Below are 13849 nucleotides of genomic sequence, written 5' to 3'. Positions count from 1 at the left end.
GATGAGATGAGAGTAGATGAGAGCAGAGGAGATGAGAGAAGATGAGAGTAGAGGAGATGAGAGTAGATGAGATGAGAGTAGAGGAGATGAGAGCAGAGGAGATGAGAGTAGAGGAGATGAGAGTAGAGGAGATGAGAGTAGAGGAGATGAGAGCAGAGGAGATGAGAGTAGAGGAGATGAGAGTAGAGGAGATGAGAGTAGAGGAGATGAGAGCAGATGAGATGAGAGTAGAGGAGATGAGAGTAGATGAGAGCAGATGAGATGAGAGCAGATGAGATGAGAGTAGAGGAGATGAGAGTAGAGGAGATGAGAGTAGATGAGAGCAGAGGAGATGAGAGCAGATGAGAGTAGAGGAGATGAGAGCAGATGAGATGAGAGTAGAGGAGATGAGAGGAGATGAGAGTAGAGGAGATGAGAGCAGAGGAGAGGAGAGCAGAGCAGATGAGAGTAGAGGAGATGAGAGCAGAGGAGATGAGAGCAGATGAGAGCAGATGAGAGCAGAGGAGAGTAGAGGAGATGAGAGCAGATGAGAGTAGAGGAGAGCAGAGTAGAGGAGATGAGAGTAGAGGAGATGAGAGCAGAGGAGAGCAGAGTAGATGAGAGGAGATGAGAGGAGATGAGATGAGAGCAGATGAGAGCAGAGGAGATGAGAGCAGATGAGAGTAGAGGAGATGAGAGCAGATGAGATGAGAGCAGATGAGAGCAGAGGAGATGAGAGTAGAGGAGAGTAGAGCAGATGAGAGTAGAGGAGAGTAGAGCAGAGCAGATGATAGTAGAGGAGAGTAGAGGAGATGAGAGCAGAGAAGAGTAGAGGAGAGCAGAGGAGAGCAGAGGAGATGAGAGCAGATGAGAGTAGAGGAGATGAGAGCAGATGAGATGAGAGCAGAGGAGAGCAGAGGAGATGAGAGGAGATGAGATGAGAGTAGATGAGAGCAGAGGAGATGAGAGAAGATGAGAGTAGAGGAGATGAGAGTAGAGGAGATGAGAGTAGAGGAGATGAGAGCAGAGGAGATGAGAGTAGAGGAGATGAGAGTAGAGGAGATGAGAGTAGAGGAGATGAGAGCAGAGGAGATGAGAGTAGAGGAGATGAGAGTAGAGGAGATGAGAGTAGAGGAGATGAGAGTAGAGGAGATGAGAGCAGATGAGATGAGAGTAGAGGAGATGAGAGTAGAGGAGATGAGAGTAGATGAGAGCAGATGAGATGAGAGCAGATGAGATGAGAGTAGAGGAGATGAGAGTAGAGGAGCTGAGAGTAGATGAGAGCAGAGGAGATGAGAGCAGATGAGAGTAGAGGAGATGAGAGCAGATGAGATGAGAGTAGAGGAGATGAGAGTAGAGGAGATGAGAGTAGATGAGAGCAGAGTAGATGAGAGCAGAGGAGATGAGAGCAGATGAGAGTAGAGGAGAGCAGAGGAGAGGAGAGCAGATGAGAGTAGAGGAGATGAGAGCAGATGAGATGAGAGCAGATGAAAGTAGAGGAGAGTAGAGCAGATGAGAGTAGAGGAGAGGAGAGGAGATGAGAGCAGATGAGAGTAGAGGAGAGCAGATGAGATGAGAGCAGATGAGATGAGAGCAGATGAAAGTAGAGGAGAGTAGAGCAGATGAGAGCAGATGAGAGTGGAGCAGAGCAGATGATAGTAGAGGGGAGCAGATCAGATGAGAGTAGAGGAGAGTAGATGAGAGCAGAGGAGAGCAGAGCAGATGAGAGCAGAGGAGAGCAGAGGAGAGTAGAGGAGAGCAGAGGAGAGTAGATGAGGGTAGAGGAGAGCAGAGGAGAGCAGATGAGAGCAGAGGAGATGAGAGCAGATGAGATGAGAGCAGATGAAAGTAGAGGAGAGTAGAGCAGATGAGAGCAGATGAGAGTAGAGGAGAGCAGAGGAGATGAGAGCAGATGAAAGTAGAGGAGAGTAGAGCAGATGAGAGTAGAGGAGAGCAGAGGAGATGAGAGCAGATGAAAGTAGAGGAGAGTAGAGCAGATGAGAGTAGAGGAGATGAGAGCAGATGAGATGAGAGCAGATGAAAGTAGAGGAGAGTAGAGCAGATGAGAGTAGAGCAGAGTAGAGGAGATGAGAGCAGATGAGAGTAGAGGAGAGCAGAGGAGATGATATCAGATGAAAGTAGAGGAGAGTAGAGCAGATGAGAGTAGAGGAGAGTAGAGCAGAGCAGATGATAGTAGAGGAGAGCAGAGGAGAGCAGAGCAGAGGAGAGTAGAGGAGAGCAGAGGAGAGTAGATGAGAGTAGATGAGAGTAGAGGAGAGTAGAGGAGAGCAGAGCAGATGAGAGCAGATGAGAGCAGAGCATATGAGAGCAGATGAGAGCAGAGGAGAGTAGAGGAGAGCAGAGGAGAGTAGAGGAGAGCAGAGCAGATGAGAGCAGAGGAGAGGAGAGTAGATGAGAGTAGAGGAGAGTAGAGGAGAGCAGATCAGATGAGAGCAGATGAGGAGTGTATATGAGAGGAGAGCAGAGCAGATGCTAGTAGAGTAGAGGAGAGCAGAGCAGATGAGAGTAGATGAGAGGAGAGCAGATGAGAGTAGAGGAGAGTAGATGGGAGCAGAGTAGAGGAGAGCAGAGGAGGAGAGCACAGGATGAGTGTAGATGGGAGGAGAGGAGGGGATGGGAGAGGTGAGGAGAAAGTGAAGAGGGAGGCACCACGGGCCACATTGATGGTAGCTTGTTTTGCATCAATGATTCAGCACAACAGATACAAGTGTCTCAGGTCCCATCACCATCATCACCACCATCATCACCATCATCACCACCATCATCATCATCACCATCATTATCACCATCATCACCATCATTATCATCATCATTATCATCATCATCGTCATAGTCATCACCCAAAACACTTTCTCTACCCACCAAAACACTGTTGCTCTACCCACCAAAACACTGTGTTGCTCTACCCACCAAAACACTGTTGCTCTACCCACCAACAACGATGTGTAGCTCTACCCACCAAAACACTGTTGCTCTACCCACCAAAACACTGTGTTGCTCTACCCACAAACACTGTCGCTCTACCCACCAAAACTGTGTAGCTCTACCCACCTAAACACTGTTGCTCTACCCACCAAAACACTGTGTTGCTCTACCCACCAAAACACTGTCGCTCTACCCACCAAAACACTGTGTTGCTCTACCCACCAAACCACTGTGTAGCTCTACCCACCAAAACACTGTGTTGCTCTACCCACCAAAACACTGTGTTGCTCTACCCACAAACACCGTCGCTCTACCCACCAAACCACTGTGTAGCTCTACCCACCAAAACACAGTTGCTCTACCCACCAAAACACTGTGTTGCTCTACCCACCAAAACACTGTCGCTCTACCCACCAAAACACTGTGTTGCTCTACCCACCAAACCACTGTGTATCTCTACCCACCAAACCACTGTGTAGCTCTACCCACCAAAACACTGTGTTGCTCTACCCACCAAAACACTGTGTAGCTCTACCCACCAAAACACTGTGTTGCTCTACCCACCAAAACACTGTTGCTCTACCCACTAAAAACACGGTGTAGCTCTACCCACCAAAACACTGTGTTGCTCTACCCACCAAAACACTGTTGCTCTACCCACCAAAACACTGTTGCTCTACCCACCAAAACACTGTGTTGCTCTACCCACCAAAACACTGTTGCACTGGAGGAACGAGGTGCTGGAAAATAAATAATTAAAATTAGATTCAAACTTGTTTCTTTGCAAACATGTTCCACAGATTTAAGGAAGTCATAAGACTGTTCAACAGATTGTACATAATATGTCATTTTAATAGGGTGAATACTGGTAGAATAAACCTTTTTTAATACTGTAGGTGGATACTAGCAGCATAAACTTTGTTAAGGGTGGATACTGGCAACAACTGTAGACCTTTTTAAAATGTGGATACTAGCAACATAATCCCTTTAAAAAGGTGGATACTTGCAACATAAACCTTTTTAAAAAGATGGATAGTGGTAGCATAAACATTTTAAAAAGATGGATAGTGGCAACATAAACCTTTTTAAAAAGATGGATTGTGGTAGCATAAACCTTTTTAAAAAGATGGATAGTGGCAACATAAACCTTTTAAAAAGATGGATACTGGCAACATAAACCTTTTAAAAAGATGGATAGTGGTAGCATAAACCCTTTAAATAGGTGGATACTGGCAACATAAACCTTTTTAAAAAGATGGATACTGGCAACATAAACCTTTTTAAAAAGATGGATACTGGTAGCTTAAACCTTTTTAAAAAGATGGATAGTGGTAGCATAAACCTTTTTAAAAAGATGGATAGTGGCAACATAAACCTTTTAAAAAGATGGATAGTGGAAACATAAACCTTTTTAAAAAGATGGATACTGGCAACATAAACCTTTTAAAAAGATGGATAGTGATAGCATAAACCTTTTAAATAGGTGGATACTGGCAACATAAACCTTTTTAAAAAGATGGATACTGGCAACATAAACCTTTTTAAAAAGATGGATACTGGTAGCTTAAACCTTTTTAAAAAGGTGGATACTGGCAACATAAACCTTTTTAAAAAGATGGATACTAGCAACATAAACCATTTTAAAACGATGGATAGTGGTAGCATAAACCTTTTTAAAAAGGTGGATACTGGCGTTATAAGCCTTTTAAAAGGGTGGATACTGCTAGCATAAACCTTGTCAAGCGTGTCCCTCCCCCCAATACATTTCAGTCACACATTTCAAAAGTGTTTGGTTTGACTGTAGGACAGAATCACAACCCAGTTGTTAAAGAGGCGTATCATGTGTCTGGTGTGTCATGTGTTTACTTGTTGTTGCTTTCATCTTCTCCTCTCGTCTCTCTGCTTCTCTTCTCTACAGTATCTCTTGTGTGAACCACATTTCTCCTGAACAAACACGCTGTAATGCTTTACTAACCACTCATCAGCCAAACCAGAACGCTTCCTCTGCTGCACGTAGCATTACACACACCACCGATTTACAATGCTTTTTAGTTTCAGTTTTGAATGCCAGTGCGGTAACACTTGACTAACGGTTAATAGTGCTGCTCACAAGGCATTGTAAGTCATCATAAGCACAGTAGAAGCACATTACATTATATTCAGGACATGTAATATGCTGTAATATACACACCGTGAGCTTGTTGGAATTGGGCGGTTCTGAGGAGGTTTGAGTTGAGCATTGACGTTTTTAATATCCATATGGAACGATGGTTACGAATGTAACTCTAGTTATACGAGTTGTTTGAGTTCAACTTCAAAACTTGCACCGCGGGCAATATTTCCACCAGCTATCAGGTCTGAACCTTTTGTCTACCTATTCAGCCGATTTCAAACATGTGTACCGACCTGTTTGAATAACACATTTTTGAACAAAATGTCAGATGGACCCTAATAATGTCACATTATATCAGATGGACCACCCTTATAATGTCACATTATGTCAGCTGGAGCCTTATAATGTCACGTTATGTCAGATGGACCCTTATAATGTCACGTTATGTCAGATGGACCCTTATAATGTCAAAACGTTATGTCAGATGGACCCTAATAATGTCACGTTATGTCAGATGGACCCTAATAATGTCACGTTATGTCAGATGGACCCTTATAATGTCAAAACATTATGTCAGATGGACCCTTATAATGTCACAACATTATGTCAGATGGACCCTTAGAATGTCATATAAGATCACAACGTGTAGATGCAATTAAAGTGCATGTAGCTGATACCTCTGTATGTGTATATATATATGTATATATAATGTGCTTATTTAATATAATAAGTGTTACTAGTAGTTCGGTCATCTCTGATAATAATTCCTCTCTCTCTCTCTCTCTCTCTCTCTCTCTCTCTCAATAATACACCTTGATTCAAGATTCAAGATTCAAGATTCAAGAGTTTTAATTGTCACGGCATACAGGTATACAATGAAATGCGGCTTTTTTGAGTGAAGTCTAGTAAGAAAACAAAAAATAATAATGAATCTTGCGTTAAAAAAATAGTGGCATTAAAATAATTGTGCGTTACTAACGCGTTAACTTTGACAGCCTTAATATATTAAAATTACATAAATCCAAAACAGCAAAAAATCTATATTTTCACGAACGAATAAGCCTTTGAAACGCGGGACTAAAAAATGCAGAATCTGTCATTCAATTTTGTGTCTCTATAACTTTATGATTCCAAGCCAATAAACTCAGATTTGATCACCTCTGATGCATTCTAATTATAGATGGATGAAACCATGTCTCCTTTTCCTTGTAGGATTTGCAGATGGACTACGAAGACAGCTCCCCCAAAGGCTCTATCTTAGGCGGTAATAAGTAAGTGAGAACGTATGAAGACTGTGGGTAGGATATTGGATATTGAAGTTATTTTCTGCCAACATTATGTCAGCTGGACCCTTATAATATCATATAAGATTACAACGTGTAGATGCAATTAAAGTGCATGTAGCTGATACCTCTGTATGTGTATATACAGGGCACGGAATTAGAGCCTGCCACCCGCCATTGGCGGGCAGATTTTACGTTTGGCGAGTGAGACTGAGAGGTCTGTCCGCCATGTGGCGGGCAACGAAATAGTCATGTGAAAACCGATCGGAAAAACATGATCCAATTCTCAGCGGAGTTCTCACTCGCTGTCTCAAGCACACAGACATGCAGCGCACTGCTCCTCCTCGGCTCCTCCTCCTCCTGCCCCTCCCAAACCTGTGTAAACACAGAGGCTATTGCCTCGGGCGAGTCGGGCAGTCTGCTGACTGCTCTAGTGGGACCTCCGTGAGCTAACGTTAGCTACCGTTACAAAATGACCCAGTCAACTATTCACTTTTAGTTTCATACATGAGGCATTGTCTAACGTTATCTAGCCGGCTAGCTACTGATAGCTCCTGATATAAACAAATGCTCCAGCAAGTCTAGTAGTGCATAATACCTCCGTTGGCTAGGTAGCTCACGTTAGCTCACTACGAAATGACCAAGTAAACTAAATAGTTCACTGAGGCGTTGTCTTAACGTTATCTAGCCGGCTAGCAGTAGCTACAGATAGCTCCTGATATCAATGTCTTATAACATTGATTCAATGCGTATTCGAGCCCCTGGCTTCCATCGCATGAGGGCATGCTGAATGTAGAGTATAGAGTCCAGCTGCAGCGCCGGAGAATCCTTGCTGGAGCTGGAGGCTACTCGAGTATAGGGTCCAGCTGCAGCGCCGGAGAATCCTTGCTGGAGCTGGAGGCTACTCGAGTATACACACAGACGGTGGAGCTGTTTGCAGATAGCGAGCATTTAGACTTGTTGCGTGGTGGCGATGTCTCGCAGATAATACAACTACAAGTATGATTATATAATATATATATTTTATTCAAAAAAAATTGTCTGATAAGAAATATGCTTGGCGGTAGGGCTGACCCCTATTAATCGATTAGTCGACTAATCGGTCGAAAGGGGCCGTAGTCGACTGGCCAACCTCTTAGTCGAATATAATAAAAAAATATATATATATTAATATTTATTTTTTTTATATTTTTTTTTTATCATTTTTTTCAAAAGAAAAGAGGCATAGAAGCGTGGCTAACGCTAATGGCACGCATACCAGAGGCTAACTGCCTACGAAAACAGGCACAGAGGCACTGAAAGAGGATTTCACCCATCTAATGAACACACTATACTAGACAAATATCAAGATGTATCCATCAGTGGACCAATTGCATGCTTTTTCAGAGGACAAGAAGCCTTCAGTCGACTCCTTCAGACATTAAGCACCCCCACAGCCCAAATGGAATGATAAAAAAAAAATAAAAAAATGTAATTTTTTTTTTTTTTTTTTTTAAGTCGACCAATAACTAACGGCGAATTTTGGCCAATCCTAGTCGACCATCCAAATCCTTAGTCGGGGACAGCCCTACTTGGCGGGTAGATTTTTCCCATCTACCCGCCAGTGGCCGGTGAGTCAAAAAGTTTATTTCGTGCCCTGTGTATATATATGTACTGTATATTATATGGTTACATAATAATTATTCAAATAAAGTCTTACCAGTCGTTTAGTCCTCTCTGGTCACAGAGATTAGTTCCGTGCTGCAACCCTCTTGTTCAAGATGCTCAGGATGATAATTGAGGGACATCTCTTCTCCCACGTTGGAACCAGTAGAGCAGATATACCCAGTGGTGGAAGAAGTACACAGTTCCTTTACTTAAGTAAACGTATAAATACCTAGATAAATGAGTACTCTGGTACAATTCACCACTGCCATTGTCAAGTTTCAAGTTTCTTTATTAGTTGTCATACAGAAGTACAGAATACTTTTATATAAAATGCTTCTTTCTGTTTTGCTCCAGAGATTGTGCTAGATAAAAATAGATAAGTATAAAATAAGTATAGTAAGTATAAAATAGAAGTCAAGTACATAGACAAAAGTGTTCAATATATACATATATGCGTGGCGGCTACGTGGCGTAGTGGGCAAGGCGCTCGCCACAAATGCGGAGACGCTGGGCTCGCCTGTTCGAGCCCAGCGCTCCACATTGCTTTCAGTTTAGCTGGTCGTTCATACTAATACACATTGGCCGTATTAGGGGGTGGGAAACTGATGGGTGGGGATCGGCCGTTGTGGACAGCGACTCCTACAGGTCGGTTGGTGCGCCTGCGCAGTAGAATCAGGAAGTGTCGGGGGCAGCGTGAGCCTCCCACGCGTTACTCCTCTCCACTGAGAGATCGAGCTGCGCAGGTGAAAAGATGCGACTGCTGTTACCTCAAGTACCGGAGGGGACTTGTGCTATGTATGACTTAGTCCACATTGCAGCCGGCTTGTGGGAGGCAAGAAACAGCGTTCGTGACAGGGGAGGGTTGAATTGGATGATACGAAATTGGGATGGGAGAAAATATAGAAAATGGGAGAAAAAGTGGACCAAAAAAATATATATACAATGTACAATGCAGAGTAGAAAAGTAACTGAGTTACTATATACTATACAGTACAATGCAGAAATGGGATGAGGTACAATTTAGGTACAATTTACAGTAAGTCAAGTCAGTTTTATTTATATAGCACATTTACAAATGACTAACAGCCAAACCAAAGTGCGTCACAACATGGTAAAAACACATACAATGCAATAAAAATACACTAGAATTACAAAAAAGGTAGAGTACAGTACATATAAGAAAGCAAGGGCAAAGTGCAATAAAAGAGACAAGAAAATTAGATAAAAAGTCTGTTCCAGAGTCAGGGGGCAGCAGCAGCAAAGGCTCTATCTCCCCTGGTTTTAAGCCTGGTCCTAGGCAGGCAGTAAGGTGTAATGAGGTATGGGTTGTAGTGCAAATTCTTTACCAATAAATATAGGTGTGTTTAGGTGTTCTAAAGTGGGTAAAGTGGGTGCTGCAGTGAGTTGTTTGTTTAAAGTGAGTGTGTGTGTGTGGATGTGTGTGCTGTGAGTGCATTTGATGGTTATTACATAGTGTTATTATCATTTAGCATTCTGATGGCCTGAGGATAGAAGCTTCTTCTTAGTCTCTCTGTGCTTGCCATGAGACTCCGGTATCGCTTGCCTGACCGCAGCAGTTCAAAGAGGCAGTTGTTTTGGTGGCTGGAGTCTTTGATTACCGTAATTCCTCTAATAGTAACCCCGGCTTGTATTTGTTTCAACTGTAGCGGATACCAGGCTTGTATTAGGAGGAGGCATGTATAAGAGAGAGGCCTATATTTCTAATTTTCAAACAGATCATAATGAATAAATCAACATTTTGTGTCAGTTTGAACCCAGTCAAATGTACTGGGTTCATTTATTGAAACCAAGTACTGTATGAAATACGGTAGTAAACAGTGCAATTACAGGTGGTCAAAAAAAGTAAAATAAAGTATAATAGTGCAATCACAATACTGGTATAATAATAATAATAATAATAATAATAATAATAATAATAATAATAATAATAATAATAATAATAATAATAATAATAATAATAATAATAATAACTTCGTTTTATACAATTCTGAGGTAGGCTTACTCTCTTGGTAAACATTAACACCATACCATTATATGGTATTTACTGCACAGCCAGGCCAGCATATAACAACAATAACAAAATATACCCGGCTTGTATTAGGAGGCCGGCTTATAATTGCTTAGCTCAACAGCGCACCCGGTCATTAATAGAGACCCGGTTTTTAATTGAATACCGGTTACTATTAGAGAAATTACGGTATTCTCTTAGCCTTACCCATGCACCGCTTGTTGTAAATTTCTTGGAGAGTGGGAAGCCCCCCTCCAATTGTGCGTCCGGCTGAACGGGCCACTCTCTGTAGTCTGCTACGGTCTTGTGCTGTGCTATTCCCAAACCAGGAGGTTGCCAGTGTATCTGAAGATGTGTCTAAACATCCAGCCACATCATAACCACCATCTGACTAGAAGTAGAAGGTTATTTTATTGTATTTACTGATTGCCATACCAGACTGTTGCAGAACTAGTCAAAATACTTTTTCAATAGTGCATCTGTAAACATTCAGAAATGTCCATGCTATGTGTATTTGTTGACGAGGAAAGATCAGAAGAAATCTGAACCCCTAAATATGTAATGTAATACAACTAGGGTCATTCTAGCTCCCTTGCTGCTATCAGTTTCAGTGTCTCAAAACAACAAGAGAAGCAAGACTTTGCATTTGATATTATTACATCAGCTGATTTTAAAACACCATAACACACACATGTTAAAACAAGAAGACACGCATGCTAAAACAAGAAGACAGACATGCTAAAACAAGAACACACACATGTTAAGATCATAACACACATGCTAAGACAAGAACAAACACATGTTAAGATCAGAACACACACATGCTTAAACAAGAACACACACATGCTAAAACTAGAACATGCACATGCTAAAACAAGAACACACACATGTTAAGATCAGAACACACACATGCTAAAACTAGAACATGCACATGCTAAAACAAGAACACACATGTTAAGATCAGAACACACACATGCTTAAACAAGAACACACACATGCTAAAACTAGAACATGCACGTGCTAAAACAAGAACACACATGCTAAAACTAGAACACGCACATGCTAAAACAAGAACATGCACATGCTAAAACTAGAACACGCACATGCTAAAACTAGAACATGCACATGCTAAAACTAGAACACACATGCTAAAACTAGAACACACGCATGCTAAAACAAGAACATGCACATGCTAAAACAAGATGACACATGCTAAAACAAGAACACACGCATGCTAATACAAGAACACACAAATGCTAAAACAAGAACATGCACAGACACGATGCCTATGCTCGTGGATGTACACATACTAGTGTATAAATGCTATGTGTTTACCCGCACATACTCCCAGATGGAGTGACACAGGAGTGAGAGGAGTGAACAGATGGAGGCACAGTCAGCACTCTGGCTGCTCTACATCCTGGCCACCAGCTCCTGCACACACGTTTCACTAGGCCAACGTCGGGGATATTGCTTCGACTTGCATTCTTTCCTCAGCCTCCAACCATAACCTTAAACCATATAAAATACATGCTCAACTTAAAGGTAGAATCTGTAAAACACCACGTTGTGTCATCTGAAAACCTGCTTTGTATTGCACTTTGTTAAAAATATTATTTGGTCTGACGTGTGTCGGTTGGAATTGAATGGGGATAGGGGGAAGGGTTGCTATTTCTGGCCACACATCAGGCAATACGTTACTAAACTCCAATCCGCACCAGACCAAGAAAAATTTAAACAAAGTGCAAAGTTCAGTGTTCTGAATTAATGGATGTATTAGTCTGCACACTATCCACAACAGAAAATAGGCTAATCATCAGATAGAATGTTGTTTTATTTTCAATTTGAACAATAGGTACTTGTGTGTGCCGCATAATAGTATACAGTAAATACAAAGTGGGAAGCTGTTGCGGGTGGATAATACTCTATCTAGGCACTCAAAAGGTCTTGGAGGAAGATTTAATAAGCGCCTCTATTTTAATATCATCCACTATCATCTATGTTCAAAACTGTCAATAGACCTCTCACGGTTGGTAAATTCCCGGCTGCTCTCATCTCTCCACAATCTCCTGCAGCCATAGGAAAATGAATGGACTATTAATAGAGCGTTCCGAGCTTCGTCTGTGGTTCATGCAGGCTGTGGTTCCAGTGAACAAGGCCTTCTAATATACATTTCTCTCTCTGAGAATGATTTGGAATTTCAAAGTGGCGGTTAAAACCGCTAGCCAAAAATAGCTTAGCATTGCAGATCAGGTGACCAGTGTCAGTGCGCTCTCTGCGACATGTGGCCGTTTAGGGCTAGCAAAGGAAAAGGAAAACACTGTTCATTTTCTGCCATAGACGGGGAAAAAAAGGTACCAGGGCTCGTCAAAGGCCAGTGATGGAAGAAGTACACAGTTCCTTTACTTAAGTAAAAGTTGAAATACTCAGATAAGTGAGTACTCTGGTAAAAGTAAACATCCTCCATTCAAATTATACTTAAGTAAAAGTAGAGAAGTATTTTTTATTGAATGTACTAAGCTGTAGCCCTATTTTCTGAAATTTCGCCTAAAGGTACATGCCTAATGTAAATGTAAATGGAAGATTGCTCCACTTCTACATGGTCAATTTGCATGTTATTGGTATCTAGGAACATCTAGGGACCTGGGGGTATGTATTTACAGTGTCAGAAATATTGTGGCTGTTACTAGGCTTGAGTAAATTGTAATGAAAAAAAGGAGAATATAAATTATGATTAATTTTTGCATCTGTGCCGGTGAATAACACCATGAAAACATGGAAGTTCTTTTGATTTTGGATTTGTAGATACAGTAATAAATGATAATCCATTTTAATTATAAATTCATATTTGACCTTGAACTTGACCTTATTATGGCCAAATCATACATCTATGGATAGGGAAAATGCTCCTCTTTCCAATGGCAGGGTTAAATCTGGATTTAGTCATTTCCTCACGGTTTTACGATAAAAGAGATATAATTAGCGTTTTTCCGATAAATTCTTATTTTCAGTCAATCTTATAAAACATTGGTAAAAATGAAAATATACACTTTGACTGCTGTTTTTATAGGGTTATGGTCTTTACAAAAAAAAGAAAAAAACATAACATCCAAGGGCCCACATGTGGGCCCTCATGAGGACGATTCGCGAAGCGCCACTTTGCCGACATCTAGCGGCTCGGGTGTGCATTTCTTTTAATACAATATATAGATAGAATTAAAGCCCTATTTGTTGCCTGTCAATTGCCCTTTCAGGTGACAAAATCCGTTCAGCAGTTCTCGAGTTACATTCCGATATGTGAGGCGTGCGCCAAAGTACACATTACCACCCCCGACCTCCGGGGGCTCTAGCTCCGTCAATCATTTGGCGATCTCGAAAATCTCAACAGGGTTGTAGCCAATGAGTGTGGCTTTCCAATGATACCCCGGGATATGATAATTGGGGATCTAATATGGTCTCTATTGATCGATTTATGATCAAGAAAAGCAGGGTCCCCCAATTACAGATTAACAGGTTTTAAGTATCTAAAGTGGAAGTACACATTCTACATGGCGTTTGCGTATCCATTGACCTCTATACTGTAGGTTGTAGTGGTATGTGGCCCGGTTATGCTGCTCTGATTAAAGGTTATGTTAAAGTGGTATGTGGTCCAGGCGGTCTGATGGCGTAGCGGAGATTGCGCTCGTCACCAATGCAAGAGGCTGCAGTCTCGACTCCCGGAGTCAGCATTGCCTACGGCTTGGGCCGATCGTCATACTAACTCGTTTGGCTGAGTTAGCGGGAGGGAAGTCGAGGGTGGTAATCTGGCGTTGTGGACAGCGGCGCCTACAGGTCAGGTCTGGGCGCCTGCTC

General features: G+C 41.9%; 1 protein-coding gene across 4 annotated transcripts in view; it reads left to right on the top strand.

Moving 5' to 3' along the window:
* Positions 1–13849, top strand: part of map4k3a (mitogen-activated protein kinase kinase kinase kinase 3a) — a 459102-nt gene that overhangs the window by 353005 nt on the left and 92248 nt on the right. For 2 of the 4 annotated variants that reach the window (XM_084319040.1, XM_084319039.1), the window contains exons 16-17: positions 5862–5906; positions 6251–6309. In XM_084319040.1, the coding sequence (XP_084175166.1) occupies positions 5862–5906; positions 6251–6309 (104 nt within the window). The remainder of the gene's footprint in view (positions 1–5861; positions 5907–6250; positions 6310–13849) is intronic. The other 2 variants (XM_084319042.1, XM_084319041.1) reach the window with 1 other exon arrangement.

The sequence above is a fragment of the Notolepis coatsorum genome, assembly GCF_963971535.1.
Source record: "Notolepis coatsorum genome assembly, chromosome: 7".
In the NCBI taxonomy this organism is placed as follows: domain Eukaryota; kingdom Metazoa; phylum Chordata; class Actinopteri; order Aulopiformes; family Paralepididae; genus Notolepis; species Notolepis coatsorum.
Note: the sequence above shows the minus strand (reverse complement) of the source record. Positions and strands in the feature narration are given on the sequence as shown.